Source organism: Gigantopelta aegis, chromosome 7 (assembly GCF_016097555.1).
Source record: "Gigantopelta aegis isolate Gae_Host chromosome 7, Gae_host_genome, whole genome shotgun sequence".
Classification (NCBI taxonomy): domain Eukaryota; kingdom Metazoa; phylum Mollusca; class Gastropoda; order Neomphalida; family Peltospiridae; genus Gigantopelta; species Gigantopelta aegis.
The window spans coordinates 35,194,455-35,209,822 of NC_054705.1; the positions used below are offsets into that span (position 1 = coordinate 35,194,455).

General features: G+C 39.2%; 1 protein-coding gene across 3 annotated transcripts in view; it reads right to left on the reverse strand.

Annotated features, from left to right (window-relative positions):
- The window catches only part of LOC121377075 (bone morphogenetic protein 7-like), a 44,279-nt gene that overhangs the window by 10,609 nt on the left and 18,302 nt on the right, over nt 1–15,368 (reverse strand). Inside the window, exons 2-5 of one of the 3 annotated variants that reach the window (XM_041504937.1) lie at nt 12,480–12,491; nt 9,516–9,614; nt 2,502–2,685; nt 736–884 (exon numbers count right to left, since the gene is read on the reverse strand). In XM_041504937.1, the coding sequence (XP_041360871.1) occupies nt 736–884; nt 2,502–2,685; nt 9,516–9,614; nt 12,480–12,491 (444 nt within the window). The remainder of the gene's footprint in view (nt 1–735; nt 885–2,501; nt 2,686–9,515; nt 9,615–12,479; nt 12,492–15,368) is intronic. The other 2 variants (XM_041504939.1, XM_041504940.1) reach the window with 2 other exon arrangements.

Here is a 15,368-nt window from a genome sequence, read left to right on the forward strand (position 1 = left end):
TACTCAGTTAACCCCCCCCCCCCCCCCCCAAAAAAAAAAAAAAAAAATCCTACCTACGGCCCTGATCTCATCTATGGGATCTGACTTGGTGACCAGAGTAGACGCTAAACATGTATGTTTTTTATATACAGGTTTGTATTTTCATACAAGACTTTGAAATGGCTGTCTTCCGACACCACCAGTGCACATTGATTAATTAATCATCAGCTATTGGATGTCAAACATTTGGTAATTCTGACACATAGTCATCAGAAACCCACTACATTTTTTTTCCTATTGCAGCCAGCGATCTTTTATATGCATTTTCCCACAGACAGAAAAACACACACCACGGCCGTTATCCAGTTGTAGTCCACTGGTTGGAACGAGAAAAACCACAATCAGGTGAATGGATCCTCCGAGGTGGTTCAATCCTGCGACGCAAGCACCTCAAGCGAGCACTCAAGCGATTGAGATGAATCCCGTCCCCTCCGACAAAGAAGGAAATATGTATATAGACGAATCACCTGACAATTTATGGCAAGTCAGGATCTTGTCAAAAACCCATAAACAAACACAACAACATACAACAACAAAACCACACACGAGAACACCCCACCCCCACCCATCCAAAATACCATCCCTTTGACATACGATTTTGAATTCGCTAACCGTTTTGAAGTTCAGATTTAAATATCAGATTTATAACAACATGTCATTGTTACATAAAGAGAATCAGTGTATGCCGACCCTTACCTTTCCTGTCTATAATGCGCATGTACAGGCCGAGGTTTGTTCTAGGGAAGTCCGTCCACTGTTCCGCCGCACACGTCACGTTCAGAGCCAGCCAACCGGAGTAGTCACCTGACACGGTCATGTTCGATTCTGATTGCAGGATCTTGTCCCTGCAGAGACGTCAAAACATTAAACCTACTCTCGATATGTTATGAACAAAAAGGGAAATTTACTTGACGAAATATCTGAGCATATCTAACATTATCTCAGAGAATAAATAAAATATATCTTTAAAATTTAAAACTGACTTGTATTTGCTACTTTCAGTGATGTATACCAATGGAACACATACTCTGGATATCTGTCTTGTTTGACCCGGAATATCTCGATCCTGACGTTCTCCTCCGCGAATCTTTTGGACCTGTCCTTATATATACATTCTCCGCCCACCCGTGTATATATATACCCCCCCCCCCCCCCCCCCCCAAACAAAGACCCACAATACATACTCTTTGACCCGGAATATCTCGATCCTGAGGTTCTTCCCCACGAATCGTTTAGACCTGCCCTTATATATACATCCTCTGCTTGCCCTTGTGTATAGATCCTCCACCCATCCTTGCATAGACATACTCCGCCCACCCGTGTATAGACATCCTCCACCCACCCTTGTACAGACATGCTCCGCCCACCCTTGTATAGACTTCATCTGCCTGCCCTTGTGTATACATCCTCCGCCCACCTTTGTATAGACACCCTCCGCCCACCCTTGTATAGACACCCTCCGCCCACCCTTGTATAGATAGCCTCAGCCTCAGCCTCCGCCTACCATTGTATAGACAATCTCCACCCAACCTTGTATAGACAACCTCCACCCACCCTTGTATAGACAGCCTCCACCCACCCTTGTAAATGTATCCACCCACCCTTGTATAGACAGCCTCCGCCCCACCTTGTATAGACAACCTCCGCCCACCCTTGTATAGACAACTCCGCCTAGTCAGACTCCGCCCACCCTTGTATAGACGGTATAGACAGACTCCGCCCACCCTTGTATAGACAACCTCCGCCCACCCTTGTATAGACAACCTCCGCCCACCCTTGTATAGACAGGCTCCACCCACCCTTGTAAATACATCCTCCGCCCACCCTTGTATAGACTTACTGCGCCCACCCTTGTATAGACAGCCTCCGCCCACCCTTGTATAGACAACCTCCACCCACCCTTGAATAGACAGGCCCCACCCACCCTTGTATAGACAGGCTCCACCCACCCTTGTATAGACAGGCTCCACCCACCCGTGTATAGACAACCTCCGCCCACCCTTGTATAGACAGCCCCCGCCAAACCCTTGTATAGAGAACCTCCACCCAACCTTGTATAGACAACCTCCGCCCACCCTTGTGTATACATCCTCTGCCTGCCTTTGTGTATACATCCTCCAACCACCCTTGTAGAAACAACCTCCGCCCACCCTTGTATAGACATCTTCTGCCCATCCTTGTAAATACATCATCCGCCCACCCTTGTATAGACATGCTCCACCCACCCTTGTATAGACAACCTCCGCCCAATCTTGTATAGACAAACCTCCGGCCACATTCCAAACAAAGACCCACAATACATATTCTGGATCCCTGCCTTGTTTGACCCGGAATATCTCGATCCTTAGGTTCTCCTCCCCCCCCCCACACACCTTTAGCCCTGCCCTTGTATATACATCCTCCGCCCACCCTTGTATAGACAGCCTCCGTCCACATTCAAAACAAAGAGTCGCAATACATACTCTGGATCCCTGCCTTGTTTGACTCGGAATATCTCGATCCTTAGGTTCTCCCCCGCGAATCTCTTGGACCTGTCCTTGTAGATCCTCAACTCAGCCCCAGACACCGTCTCTCCCGTGGACACCTCGCTGAAGTCGAAGAAGAACGTCCGGTCTCTCTCGTGACGCAGGTACGGGACTTTCCCAACTGAAAGACGCAAGGAAAGGAAGGATAAAAGTTAGGTCAGGTCAGGTCAGGTCAGGTCAGGTCAGTTCATAAGTTTTCAGGTGCAAATCAGAAGAAGCTCTTGTAGTACGCGCCTCTCATGGCGCAGGTGTCAACTTTCGCTGGCTCCTCCGTCCAGGACAGGAAAAGGTTGGGGTTTTTTTGTTGCTTTTTTTGGTTGTTTTTGCAAGGGAGCACAAGCAGTCCGACCAGGGTCGGTAGTGAGGCGAGGGTTGGTTTTGGTGCTATTGAATTTACAAATCTTCCGTAGGATTAAAAGCCAAATAAAAAATGTTGCGTAATTACTTCCAGGTAATTTAGACGCTTGATTTAGAATGGTTCATCAAAATTGACAATGGAGCTGATTGGTTGATTTGACTTATTTGATCGAAAGGTAGCTCCTACATAAATGTTAAAGTTTGATTTTGTTTTAAAGTCGCAGACCCTAGTTTCAACCAATGGACATTAAAATACTGTGACATTAAAACAAGGAAATACCCTTAGAAAATAGACTAGACCGTGTCTCCATAACCGTTACTTCTCAGAGATACTTGCGTTTCTAAACATATAGAAAATGCAATTTGTTTTTATATTAGAAACCCCAAAATAACCATGAACACTCCGGAAAGAAAGAAATGTTTTATTTAACGACGCACTCAACACATTGTATTTACGGTTATATGGCGTCAGACATATGGTTAAGGACCCACACAGATATTGAGAGAGGAAACCCGCTGTCGTCACTTCACGGCCTACTCTTTTCGATTAGCAGCAAGGGATCTTTTATATGCACCATCCCACAGACAGGATAGTATATATCACTGGCAGGAACGAGAAATAACCCAATGGGCCCACCGACGGGAGTCGATCCTAGATCGATCGAGCATTAGTCGAGCGCTGTACCACTGAGCTACGTCCCGCCCGCTCCTGGGAGAGTGGCAGTCCTCCTGCAGGCGGTACAGGAAGGATGAAATAGTCTTGTGTTGTGCTAGCATCGGTCATACATACTTCCACTATTCATTTATTCTGAAGATTATTCTAAAGTTTTCTCCACCTCAATGTGAGCTCTGTTAGTGTACTCTGGGTACGCTATATATTGGTGGAGTGCAGTTATTTGAAGGGAACTAAAAAATAAATATTTGGACGAAAAAATGTGATGGAATCGAAATGATTCCATCCTGAAATTTTGTTGCAGTTTCTTTGTGACATTGAATTTTATTATAAACTTTAATTTTATCTGTCTGATATTTGTAAAAAAAAAATAATTAAAAATTGCACCGTGTTTTAATCTAACTCTTGAATTTTTATATTGATGACGTTCTTAACTTACTGTTGGTATTTACCATAGTTTGACACCCAATAGCCGATTTAAATTTTCGTGCTGGTGTGTCATTAAACATTCATTCATTCTACTTTTTTTTTTTTTTTTTTTTACGAAGTTCTGAGACCCGGCTTCAAATCGAGGCAGACTTGCAGACTTCTTATTTCAAAATATGAAAAATTCATTTATTTTTTTTGGGTATTAGAAACACACTTCGGTTCTACGGAAATGGATAATCTAAAAAAAATAAAATATAAGTAATGTTTGATTTCCGTGATCATAAACGGCTCTAATAGTGAACAATATGCCTTAGTGTTTAAAAACTAGGGTATGTCCCTTTAAGAAACACGCCCTTTCACTTTAAAAATGACTTTTTCAGACAAAACCATGAAAGAAAATGACGAGAGTCAATGTGAAAATCCCTTTAAAATATTACTATTTAATCCGTTTGTGGTACTTTCTTTCAATTTACATGATATTGGGAAGGGGGGGGGGGGGGGGGGGGGGCTAAACTATTCTCCTTGAACTAGTCTCAGTGATGAGGAGCGGTTCCTTTTTTTAACTGCAGAAAAGAAAGCAAGAATCAATATTAACAACAACAAAAATAAGTGTGATGCAAACTACTCTGATTAGTGAATTGTCCTTAAGGGGAGATAACTACGATGGTCATATATACCAAATAATGGCAAAATACATTTATGAAAATGTGAATGGTTTTATCATTCAGACGATCTAATAAATAATATTTATTATAGGTACTTCGCCCTGATCCAAGCGAAATAAAGTTATGCTCTGTTCTGGAAGGCCTTTTCCCGAGAAACGACGACACTATTATAAGTTGATCTACTCAACAGCTTAACACAGATGGTGATTACAAACCTGTCATTAACATATTAACGTATCTCTGTACAATACTGACTTCAAAAGAGGTTATGATAAGAGTTGTTAGGGTATGCAACCGTGACCTTTTGTCAGGTGCTTTGTCTACAAGTAATACACCAAAAAACATTATAAAATGTTAAAAGGTATGTAACAAAAGCCTAACATATTTGATGATTACTAATCTGCCATCAACATATTCAGTACGGTATCTCTTAGCTCGAGTCGCCTCTAGCCCTCCCCGTATTGATTAGGAAGGAAATGTTTTATTTAACGACGTACTCAACACATTTTATTTACGGTTATATGGCGTCTCAGACATATGGTTACGGATCACATAGATATTGAGGGAGGAAACCCGCTGTCACCACTTTATGGGCTACTCTTTTCGATTAACAGCAAGGGATGTTTATATGCACAGACAGGATAACATATACCACAGCCTTTAATATACCAGTCGTGGTGCACTGGCTGGAGCGACAAATAACCCAATGGGCCCACTGACGGGGGTCGATCCTAGACCGACCGTGCATCAAGCGAACGCTTTACCACTGGACTACGTCCCGACACCCCCCTCGTATTGATTATGTTGTACAAAATATCAATAAGGGGAGGACCAGAGGCAACTTGAGGTACGTATCTCTATACACGACCGATTCCAAAATAAATTATGAGTGCTGAGGATATGCAGCCATGACTCTGTCAGGTGATTTGTCTACAGAGAAGAGCTGATCTAGACCGAAATATATGGTACCATCCCGTCTGTAGGAGGACTGCCACATTATAGCGCACGCCAGTACAGACGAAAACAATATATATAGTAGCAATCCCGTATGTAGGAGGATTGCCACGTTATAGCGCACGCCAGTACAGACGCAAACAATATATATAGTAGCAATCCCGTATGTAGGAGGACTTCCACTTATAACGCACACCAGTACAGACGCAAAAATATATATGGTACCAATCCCGTCTGTAGGACTGCCACTTATAGCGCACGCCAGTACAGACGCAAACAATATATATATAGTACCAACCGTATGTAGGAGGATTTCCACGTTATAGCGCACGCTAGTACAAATGCAAAAATATATATGGTACCAATCCCGTATGTAGGAGGACTACCACTTTATAACACATGCAAGTACAGACCCAAAAAATATGTTTACAGCTTCCGTAAACGTAAACGTTTGTAATGCGTGTCTTTCCGGGTACAATGCCAGTTGGCGCTTTCAACTCAAAAGTTCTGAAATGGAGAATTCCCAACCTCAAAATGTTACGCTAATTTATAATATGTTAACTTCAATTTCCCCGCAGTATATTAAGGTTTATTTCCATGTTTAAGATGGTCGTAATAAGCTTAGTATGCACTTGTGTAATGAGGCATAATTTGTCCAGAAAATAGTCGACTGGCTAACAGAGCCACTCATCGCTGTTTGCATTGCTATTAATAGATTGCTATTAATTTAGCTCAGTCGGCTGAGTGCTCGCTTGAGGTGCTTGCGTCGCAGGATCGAACTACCTTGCTACTAATGAGAAAATGAAGCGTCAGTTACCAAATGTTTGAAATCGAATAGCCGATGATTAGTAAATCAATGTGCTCTAGTGGTGTCGTTAAACAAAACAAACTTACTATCTTTGCCATTAATAGTGGCCAAAAACCTGATTCAGGGAACACAACTTTTTTCATTTTGATCGTCTGCAGTTGGACATCAAATTATTTATATACTACTTACTGTCTCATAAAATGGAGGCAGATTTTGCTTTTTCTTATAAAACAGTTCAAGTGTTTGTATAAAAAATACATAAGAAAAACGAATACAGATACTGCAATAATCAAGCCAAGACATAAAATGCTTGTATATACCAAGAACCGTAACACACACTGTAGCTGACCGCAAAACACTAAAGATGCTATTATATAATATTATGTGTATTCGTATTTTATTACGTGTAAAGAACACTATTTAATTAACATATACAGCAATTTTTTTTTTTTTTTTTTTTTTTTTTTTTTTTTTTTTTTTTTTTTTTTTTTTTTTTTTTACATAAGGTTGACTTGTGTCATTAAATAATATAAAAAAACCGAATGCATTTGGACCCATGCTTTCTTAAAAATTAAAAATGAGATATCCGTCGAATTTTGAGATATCCTTATAATTTAAAAATAAATTCATCAGGGATTAAATGTTTTTTCCAATTGGGATTTAAGATATTTTTATTTGGGAATTAAAACAAACAAAAAAACCCATTTTATGCTGGCTATTCCATCAGTTGTCTTTATACCTGTATTGTAAAATAAAATTTAGCTTATGCAATTTGATAATAATTTGTAAAGAAACCTTTTTTTTTTATTTACACAGAATTTTTTTTTCAAAACTTAATAACATATTTTTACATGAATTTTAACTTTATTCATTACAGAGTTATATGCCAATTCATCGGTTTCTTTTTGACGCAAACATTGAAAATTCAAGCACGTTGTCCTGGGCACACACCCCAGGAACAGTGGGTTAGTTATTAGTGGTTAGTGAGAGGGATGAGAGTGTAGTGGTCTTACACCTACAGCTTGAGTCGTTAAAACTCGCTCTGGGTGGGAGCCGGTACCGGGCTGCGAACCCAGTACCTACGAGTCTTATATCCGATGGCTTACACACGACACCACCGAGACCGGTTTCTTACATTAAGTACTCGGTCTAAAATGCACAAAGTGTCTTAAATCGGATCCAGCAGACGTTTGACCTTGTCATTTTGCAGTTCATTAACATAACATTAATCTTCGCATTCCTGCCCGAAACACAAGAGTGAGCTGGGTTTGGATAGAGGTGTCGGGTTTCTTCGTGTCGTGTTTGTTACTATTCAGAAACATACAGGTTGAATGTTATGGGTGAACTCCATGTTGGGCTAATGTTAGAGCAAACTCATAAAGGATAAAATTAAAGGTCTGGCGCCAGTATTTACGTTTGCGACTATCAGTTATACACGCCGAACATTTATAGGTCTTTTTCACGCAGAAAATTACATCATTGCGGTAGATGGATTAGAGTAGGGACGAATGAAAATGAAACATATTATATTTCAAACTATAGTCGTAGATTTACGTTGACGAACCAAACTAGGCTTACGATGGCTTGTGAAATCGGTCCCTATAGGTAGTACTAAACCAAATACCTTCCGGCTGGGTCAAAGTTCGAGGAGTACCGAACTTTTGATAAAGAAGTTAACACCATAAGTCCTGTGATTGGTGATAAATGTGAGTGTGTTGGTTGTAAAAAAATATGTTTCATCTGGGCAAAAAATGTATGCAATTTTATTCCATCTAGTACCACTGTGTCAACTAACCTTGTGCTTCAAACATGTATGGGGTACCTATAAAAAGTACTCATGTTTTGTGCGGAATTAGTGTAGTCACAGACGCTACCCGTTATCTTAGAAATGAGCAACTTGACTCCCATTTTTTCTGATTCACTTTAAGGGTGAGAGGTGTAGTATTTTTATCCGTGGGGTTCATGTCGATTGATACGCTGCAGGTAGAAATTTTAGTCACATATGTTAATATTGTCGTCTATGGGATTTGATTTGGTAGTATACACCCTAAAGCGCTAAATGTAAGAAAATGTGTGTATCTAAAGTCACAGACCGTAGTCTGAATCCGTGAAAACACATCTGGATAAAGTGGCAACATAGTGAAACACGAGTCTGTGTTGTTGAAATGGGGAAATACCTTTTAAAAGTAAACTAGAGCATGTCTCCATAACCGTTACTTCTCAGATGTACGTAATTTTTTTTAAAATATGAAAACTTTCGTGGTATTAGAAACAACAGGAAACACATTGGATGTCTGGAAATGGATATTCTAAGCAATAATATCTAAGTGATGTCTGCTTTGAATTATAAAAAACCGTCTTTAATAGTGATAAATATACAGTAGAGTTTAAAAACTATAGTCCGTCCCATCCTCCTACAATTTTAAATAATTTAAGTTTGGTTTGACGTGAAAAGAAAAGTTAAAGTGGTGTTTTTGAAAAACCCCCCCCCCCCCCGCCCCCCCCCCCCCCCCCCCCCCCCCCCCCCCCAACCCAATTTTGTGTGTGCAATTTAAAAAACAATCGGCTCAGAAATGAATAACTTGTAGTAAATTTCATAATATGAAAAAGACGTTCGCTGTGGGAAGGACTTCTAGGATATTAAACACAAGATTCCATTTCGGATCATGTTTATGTCCCGAGTGAAATAATGTTCAGTTGTCACAAGAATTATTTCACGAGGGACATAAACATAATAAGAAAAGGTAGCGAGTTTAATATCCTATTTATTACCCATAATCGATCTTAATTTCTATCACAACTCGGTTTCGTTGTCGTTCCTGTAATAATCTGTGACGTATGACGACAAAGTGGTACGTCCCACTTGGCGTTCCAGTCGAACGTATCACTTTGATAGGTACCAACATATGTTTAACCAAATGGGTAATACTGTAGGGTCTCTCCCTTTAAGACACACTACATGGCGACCATTTGATTGTCGAAAATTGACACCCTGTTACACACAGTACTCTCTAGCCCTGCCCCAACGTATGTAGACCACATACACTGGAGCTGTCTTCGTATACCTGAGCGCCTGCAAAGTGCTGTGTATCCGTGCTTTGTAAACGTTGATGAAAGACGTTTTCTATGCCTGTGACACCTGAACAACTGCCGAACCCGACGCTCTGAAAAAATACGTTTTCAGAGCTTTAAAGTGAATCACTTAATCAAGGCTCGAAATTAACACGAGACAGGAAGTAAATACCGCTCAAAATGCACACAGCATGCCTCTAAGAAATCAGTTTTACAAGAAGCGTTTGCTTTTCACCTTTTTTTTTTAACAAAGTATTCCAGATGTATCCAAAATTCCTAAGTTTCAGTAGTGATAATAGAAATCGTAAGCTTTTATCGCGTCCTCCCCCAACCAATTTCCGCATTGCTGTTCAAAAATAAGAATCAGACTATAATGTTAAGACTACCAACTGGAAGCACAAAGTGGCCAACGTTTCTGCTGTCACGACTTCTGAGTGCTCTTACAACTCGATTCTCGTCATATAGTTGTTAGTGGTTAATCTGAGCGCACCCGTCGTAAGTCGGGAGTTTGGAAAATTACAACGCAACCGTCGAGTTGACCAACTTCGTCGTGACAGTTAACAGTCTTAGCCTAGCATTAGTCTAATAAGTGGTCTAAATTTCTAGAATACTTTCTACAACTGCTTTTTAATTGCTAACCTTTGCTTCCGAGTTTGAGAAGGAAAAATAGCTTCCCACAACACAATTAATTTCAAGCCTTGCTTAATTTGGCAAACAAATGAACCTATCGGGCAATGACAAACAAACTAAACTATTAAATATTTTGTTGGCTCGAAAATATACCCCTCAAGAAAAAGGGGAAAAAAGAAGATAAATAAAATGAAATAAACTGCTTCATCAAGAATGTAGTATTACAAGTGAAACCAAATTTAAAATGAAACTACGTACACTGTGTCAAACAAAACATGTGACGCGTGGTCTCTAGAGTTAGAGAAGAAACCCGTTGCCATCACAGAGGCTGCTTTTTGCTATTAGCAGCAAGGAAAATTTTAGTTTTTTGAAGAAGTAGAAGTTTGTTTTCTTTAACGACACCACTAGAGCACAATGATTAATTAATCATCGGCTATTGGAATTCAAACATTTGCTAACTCTGACATAGTCTTCCCTTAGTAACTATCTGCTATATGCACTTTCCAACAGACAAGAAAGCACATAACACGGCCTTTGACCAGTCGTGGTGCACTGGTTGGGACGAGAACAAACCCAGTTATTTGAATGGATCCACCGAGGTGATTCGATCCGGCGACGCAAGCACCTCAGGCGGGCACTCAACCGACTGAGCTAAATTCCGCCCCCCTCCCCCGCCTTTTAAGAAGAAAACGTATTAAATATGTAAATTGTCCTTAAATGGCTTCATTAATCGGAAAGGGGGTGACCGGCGTCGTGATAGGCCATCGGTCTACAGGCTGGTAGGTACTGGGTTCGGATCCCAGTCGAGGCATGGGATTTTTAATCCAGATACCGACTCCAAACCCTGAATGAGTGCTCCGCCAGACTCAATGGGTAGGTGTAAACCACTTGCACCGACCAGTGATCCATAACTGGTTCAACAAAGGCCATGGTTTGTGCTATCCTGTCTGTGGGAAGCGCAAATAAAAGATCCTTTGCTGCTAATCGGAAGAGTAGCCCATGTAGTGGCGACAGCGGGTTTTTTCTCAAAATCTGTGTGGTCCGTAACCATATGTCTGACGCCATATAACCGTAAATAAAATGTGTTGAGTGCGTCGTTAAATAAAACATTTCTTTCTTTCGGAAAGGGGGTGGTACGTAGCCCAGTGGTAAAGCACTCGCTGATACGCGGTCGATTTAGGATCGATCCCCGTCGGTGAGCTCATTGGGCTATTTCTCGTTTCAGCCAGTGCCCCAAGACTGGTATATCAAAAGCCGTGGTATGTGATATTCTGTCTGTGGGAAGGTGCATATAAAAGATCCCTTGCTACTAACGGAAAAATGTAGCGGGTTTCCTCTCTATGACTGTGTCAAAATTACCATATGTTTGACATCCAATAGCCGATGATTAATAAATCAATGTGCTCTAGGTGGGTCGTTAAACAAACCAAACTTTATTTAATCGGAAAGATATTCGAAAACAGTAAAACTATTAATAATATATCTGGAATACAAATTATTACACAATACCAGTACGGACACATTAAAAACTTCATTCAACGAGCAATTTAATATTTATCAAGCTTACAAAAAAATTATTTTTAAATTAATAGTAAAATACTTACAAAGCTAATGTTATAAAATTAGGAGGAATTAGGGGAGATTTTATAAAATATACAAAATCAATTTCTTACAATTCATAAAAAATGTTCTTAAAAGATCATTTCCGATTTAATGGACATTGAACAAAGACAAAAATATATAAACTGTAAACAAGTCTGTTGAAAAATAGTTAAATATCACATTACTACGTATAACTAATTAAAGTAGGAACAATTACAAAAGTTGTTAACGACAGAAGCGACAAACGTACGTAAACATAGTGAAAAGAAACAATGTAAGGTCAAGGCCACTAAAGTATTCCATGAATAAAGCACAATACACAGCACTTATTTCACGACGCAGGTGCAAAAGTATTTTACAAATACACAATATTGGTCTCCAAACAAACTAGAGGAATTTAAACAAGACAAAACAAAGCCAAAATAACGAGGAATGCAATCGCAAACTTCACACAAATTCGCAAACAATTCGCAAACAAAATGAAACAGATAACAGACAGACAGATAGTTTATTAAAGTCTCACCTCATTACAACAAAATAAAAAATACAACATATACATATAATCAATAAAAGTAATAAAATTGTAATGAGCCACGCAAAAGGAAACAGATTCATTGATTGAGTTAATATAAATTTGGGTGTGTTTTTTTAAGTTATTAAAAGTTACATAAAATACATCGAAAGCTGATAAAACATAAATATTTACAATAACAACATACAGGTACCTGGTTTTTTTTCTGGAAATGAAAAATAAAATAAAAAACATTAGAAAAGTAACACACTCTACAAACATAAGGTTCCACGCCACCATTAATTACTCCATGCAGTCCAATACAATTTCTATGTCAAAATATATTCTGTGTAAAATACAGCACTATCATGCGGCTACTAATTTTAGGTAGTGCTCTCGACTGACAAGTACTGTGTAAAAAAATATCAACACAGGTTGACTACGAGATTTTTTAATCAGTCATCCTCATGCCAGAGTACCGCCCCGTGTTACGGTTATACAAGTGGCACTATACCACTTGCACAGTTGTTATCAGTTAGTACTACATTATAACAAGTTACTTCAAACCCATGGGCTATTTAAATACTACAGAGGTCAACCTACGTGTAATCATCAAAGAAAGATTTGAAAAGGCATATCAGAATTTTGTATTTTGTATTTTTAATTTTTTTAATTTTTTTTTTAAATGAGGAACTATTTCCGCAACCGGACTATATTAAAGGGACATTCCTGAGTTTGCTGCATTGTAAGATGTTTCTCTTAAAGGGACATTCCTGAGTTTGAGCTGTATTGTAAGATGTTTCCGACTAATAAAATATTTTTACGATTAAACTTACATACTAAATATATTTTCTTGTTTAGAATATCAATGTCTGTAAATTCAATGTGTTTCTGGTCGTCTTAATATTTGTAAGAAGCCCAAACTGGAGTCTGTCTTCAAATAATTTCGTACGTACGAAAAAAACATATTTTAGGAAATAAAATGAAATTTAACCTAGTACAAATATTAGAACGATCAGAAACACGCTTAATATACAGCCACTAATATGTTATACAGAAAAATATATTTGATATGTAATTACAATCGTGAAAAAGTCTCTGTTAGTCGATAACATCTTTAAAATTGCAGCAAACTCGGGAATGTCCCTTTAAGATGATACAGCAAGTAACGACACGACAAATGGTGATGTGTGGCTTTATGGTACACACATGATAATTTAAATATTTGTAAAACAAATTTTTGATATCAAGGCTTCTTTATAGAAACCATAGATTGTACCTAAGGTGATTTGGTAATGGACATGTGTGCGTGTGTTCATCAAGCTCGCGTGTGGTTGCATTAATAGCGTATTTTACAGTAACGTCAAGATAGCACACTTGGAATATCATGTCACTCTGTTTCACTTTGAATATTAATTTATCAATTTGGAAATTAAAAAATGCTCTATTTTTCTGTGTAATTTAAATAAACATTGGTCAAGATATACATAAAGCAGCAATATTTACCCATGGGAAAGAAAGTAGTGTGCTCCACGGGGGACAGACTAATGTTTAATCGGTATAGACACGAAATGACGGTAACTTACTGCCATGGTGACCAATCTAAAATAACAGTAATTTTCGAGGTATGTTCAGGAGGGCGAGCGATCGCGGTTGCTCGCTTGACTGGTTTTTGTGCCCAACTTGAGATGAATGTTATATGATAGAAGATTATAGTACCAGTCAAATAGTTTGCGGTCTCTCGTTAGACTGTTTCTTTGTGCCTAACCTGAGATGAAAAAAAAGGAGTAAAGTTTGTTTTATTTAACGACACCACTAGAGCACATTGATTTTGTTTATCTTATCATCGGCTATTGGACGTCAAACATATGGTCATTCTGACACTGTTTTTTTTTTTTTTAGAGGAAACCCGCTGTCGCCACATAGGCTACTCTCTTACGACAGGCAGCAAGGGATCTTTTATTTGCGCTTCCTACAGGCAGGATAGCACAAACCATGGCCTTTGTTGAACCAGTTATGGATCACTGGTCGGTGCAAGTAGTTTACACCTACCCATTGATCCTTGCGGAGCACTCACTCAGGGTTTGGAGTCGGTATCTGGATTAAAAATCTCATGCCTCGACTGGGGTCCGAACCCAGTACCTACCAGCCTGTAGACCGATGGCCTAACCACGACGCCACCGAGGCCGATAAACCTGAGATGAATGCTATATGATAGAAGACGGCGGTACCAGTCATATTATCCGCGAGCGCTCGGTCTTCTGAACACGTCGCCGATTTCAATGAGACTGATTTTTATACATTATTATATTTATGGTAGTTGTTTTTTGTCAGTTAATTTGGTTTTAAAGGAGCCGTCCTAAAATTATCAACACCGTAAGGTGTTTGTAGGAAGTATAATTAAAAAAAATTAGACGACCAGAAACAATTTATTAATAAAAAAAAAATTAAAGTTTGTTTTGTTTAACACCACCAGAACATGAATTAACTAATCATCGGCTACTGGATATATTAAGTGTAAGCTTGTTAAAATATTTAGCACCAAACTAGTCGTCTCGTTAAGTTTAACACAACGTAATTAGGTGCAGACACGTGGAAGAAGGACAACAGATGGCAAACATCAAATCGACATAACTGTCAAATATACGTCTTTTTTTACAGTGAATCTTCAAACATCAGCGAGTCTTGTATCTACAGTGAACAGACAATGACAATGACTGAAGCCAAGTACAAATGTAAGGAGACAATGGATTTCTCCTCTTCCAATAAAACAGCATCTAACCCCACCCATCAGTATATTATATCAATCTTATATTATTACAGCGAAACATGGCAAAGAGATAGATAGATGGATCTTGGAAGTAAGTGTGTGTGTGTGTGGACGCAAGAGAGAGGGGAGAGAGAAGTTGACGAGGAGAGAGAGACAGAGAAAGAGATTGATAGACAGATTGTGAGAGAGAGAGAGAGAGAGAGAGAGAGAGAGAGAGAGAGAGAGAGAGAGAGAGAGAGAGAGAGAGAGAGAGAGAGAGAGAGAGAGAGATTGATAAGAAGTTTGTTTTATTTAACGACGCCACTAGAGCACATTGATTTTTTATCTTATCAG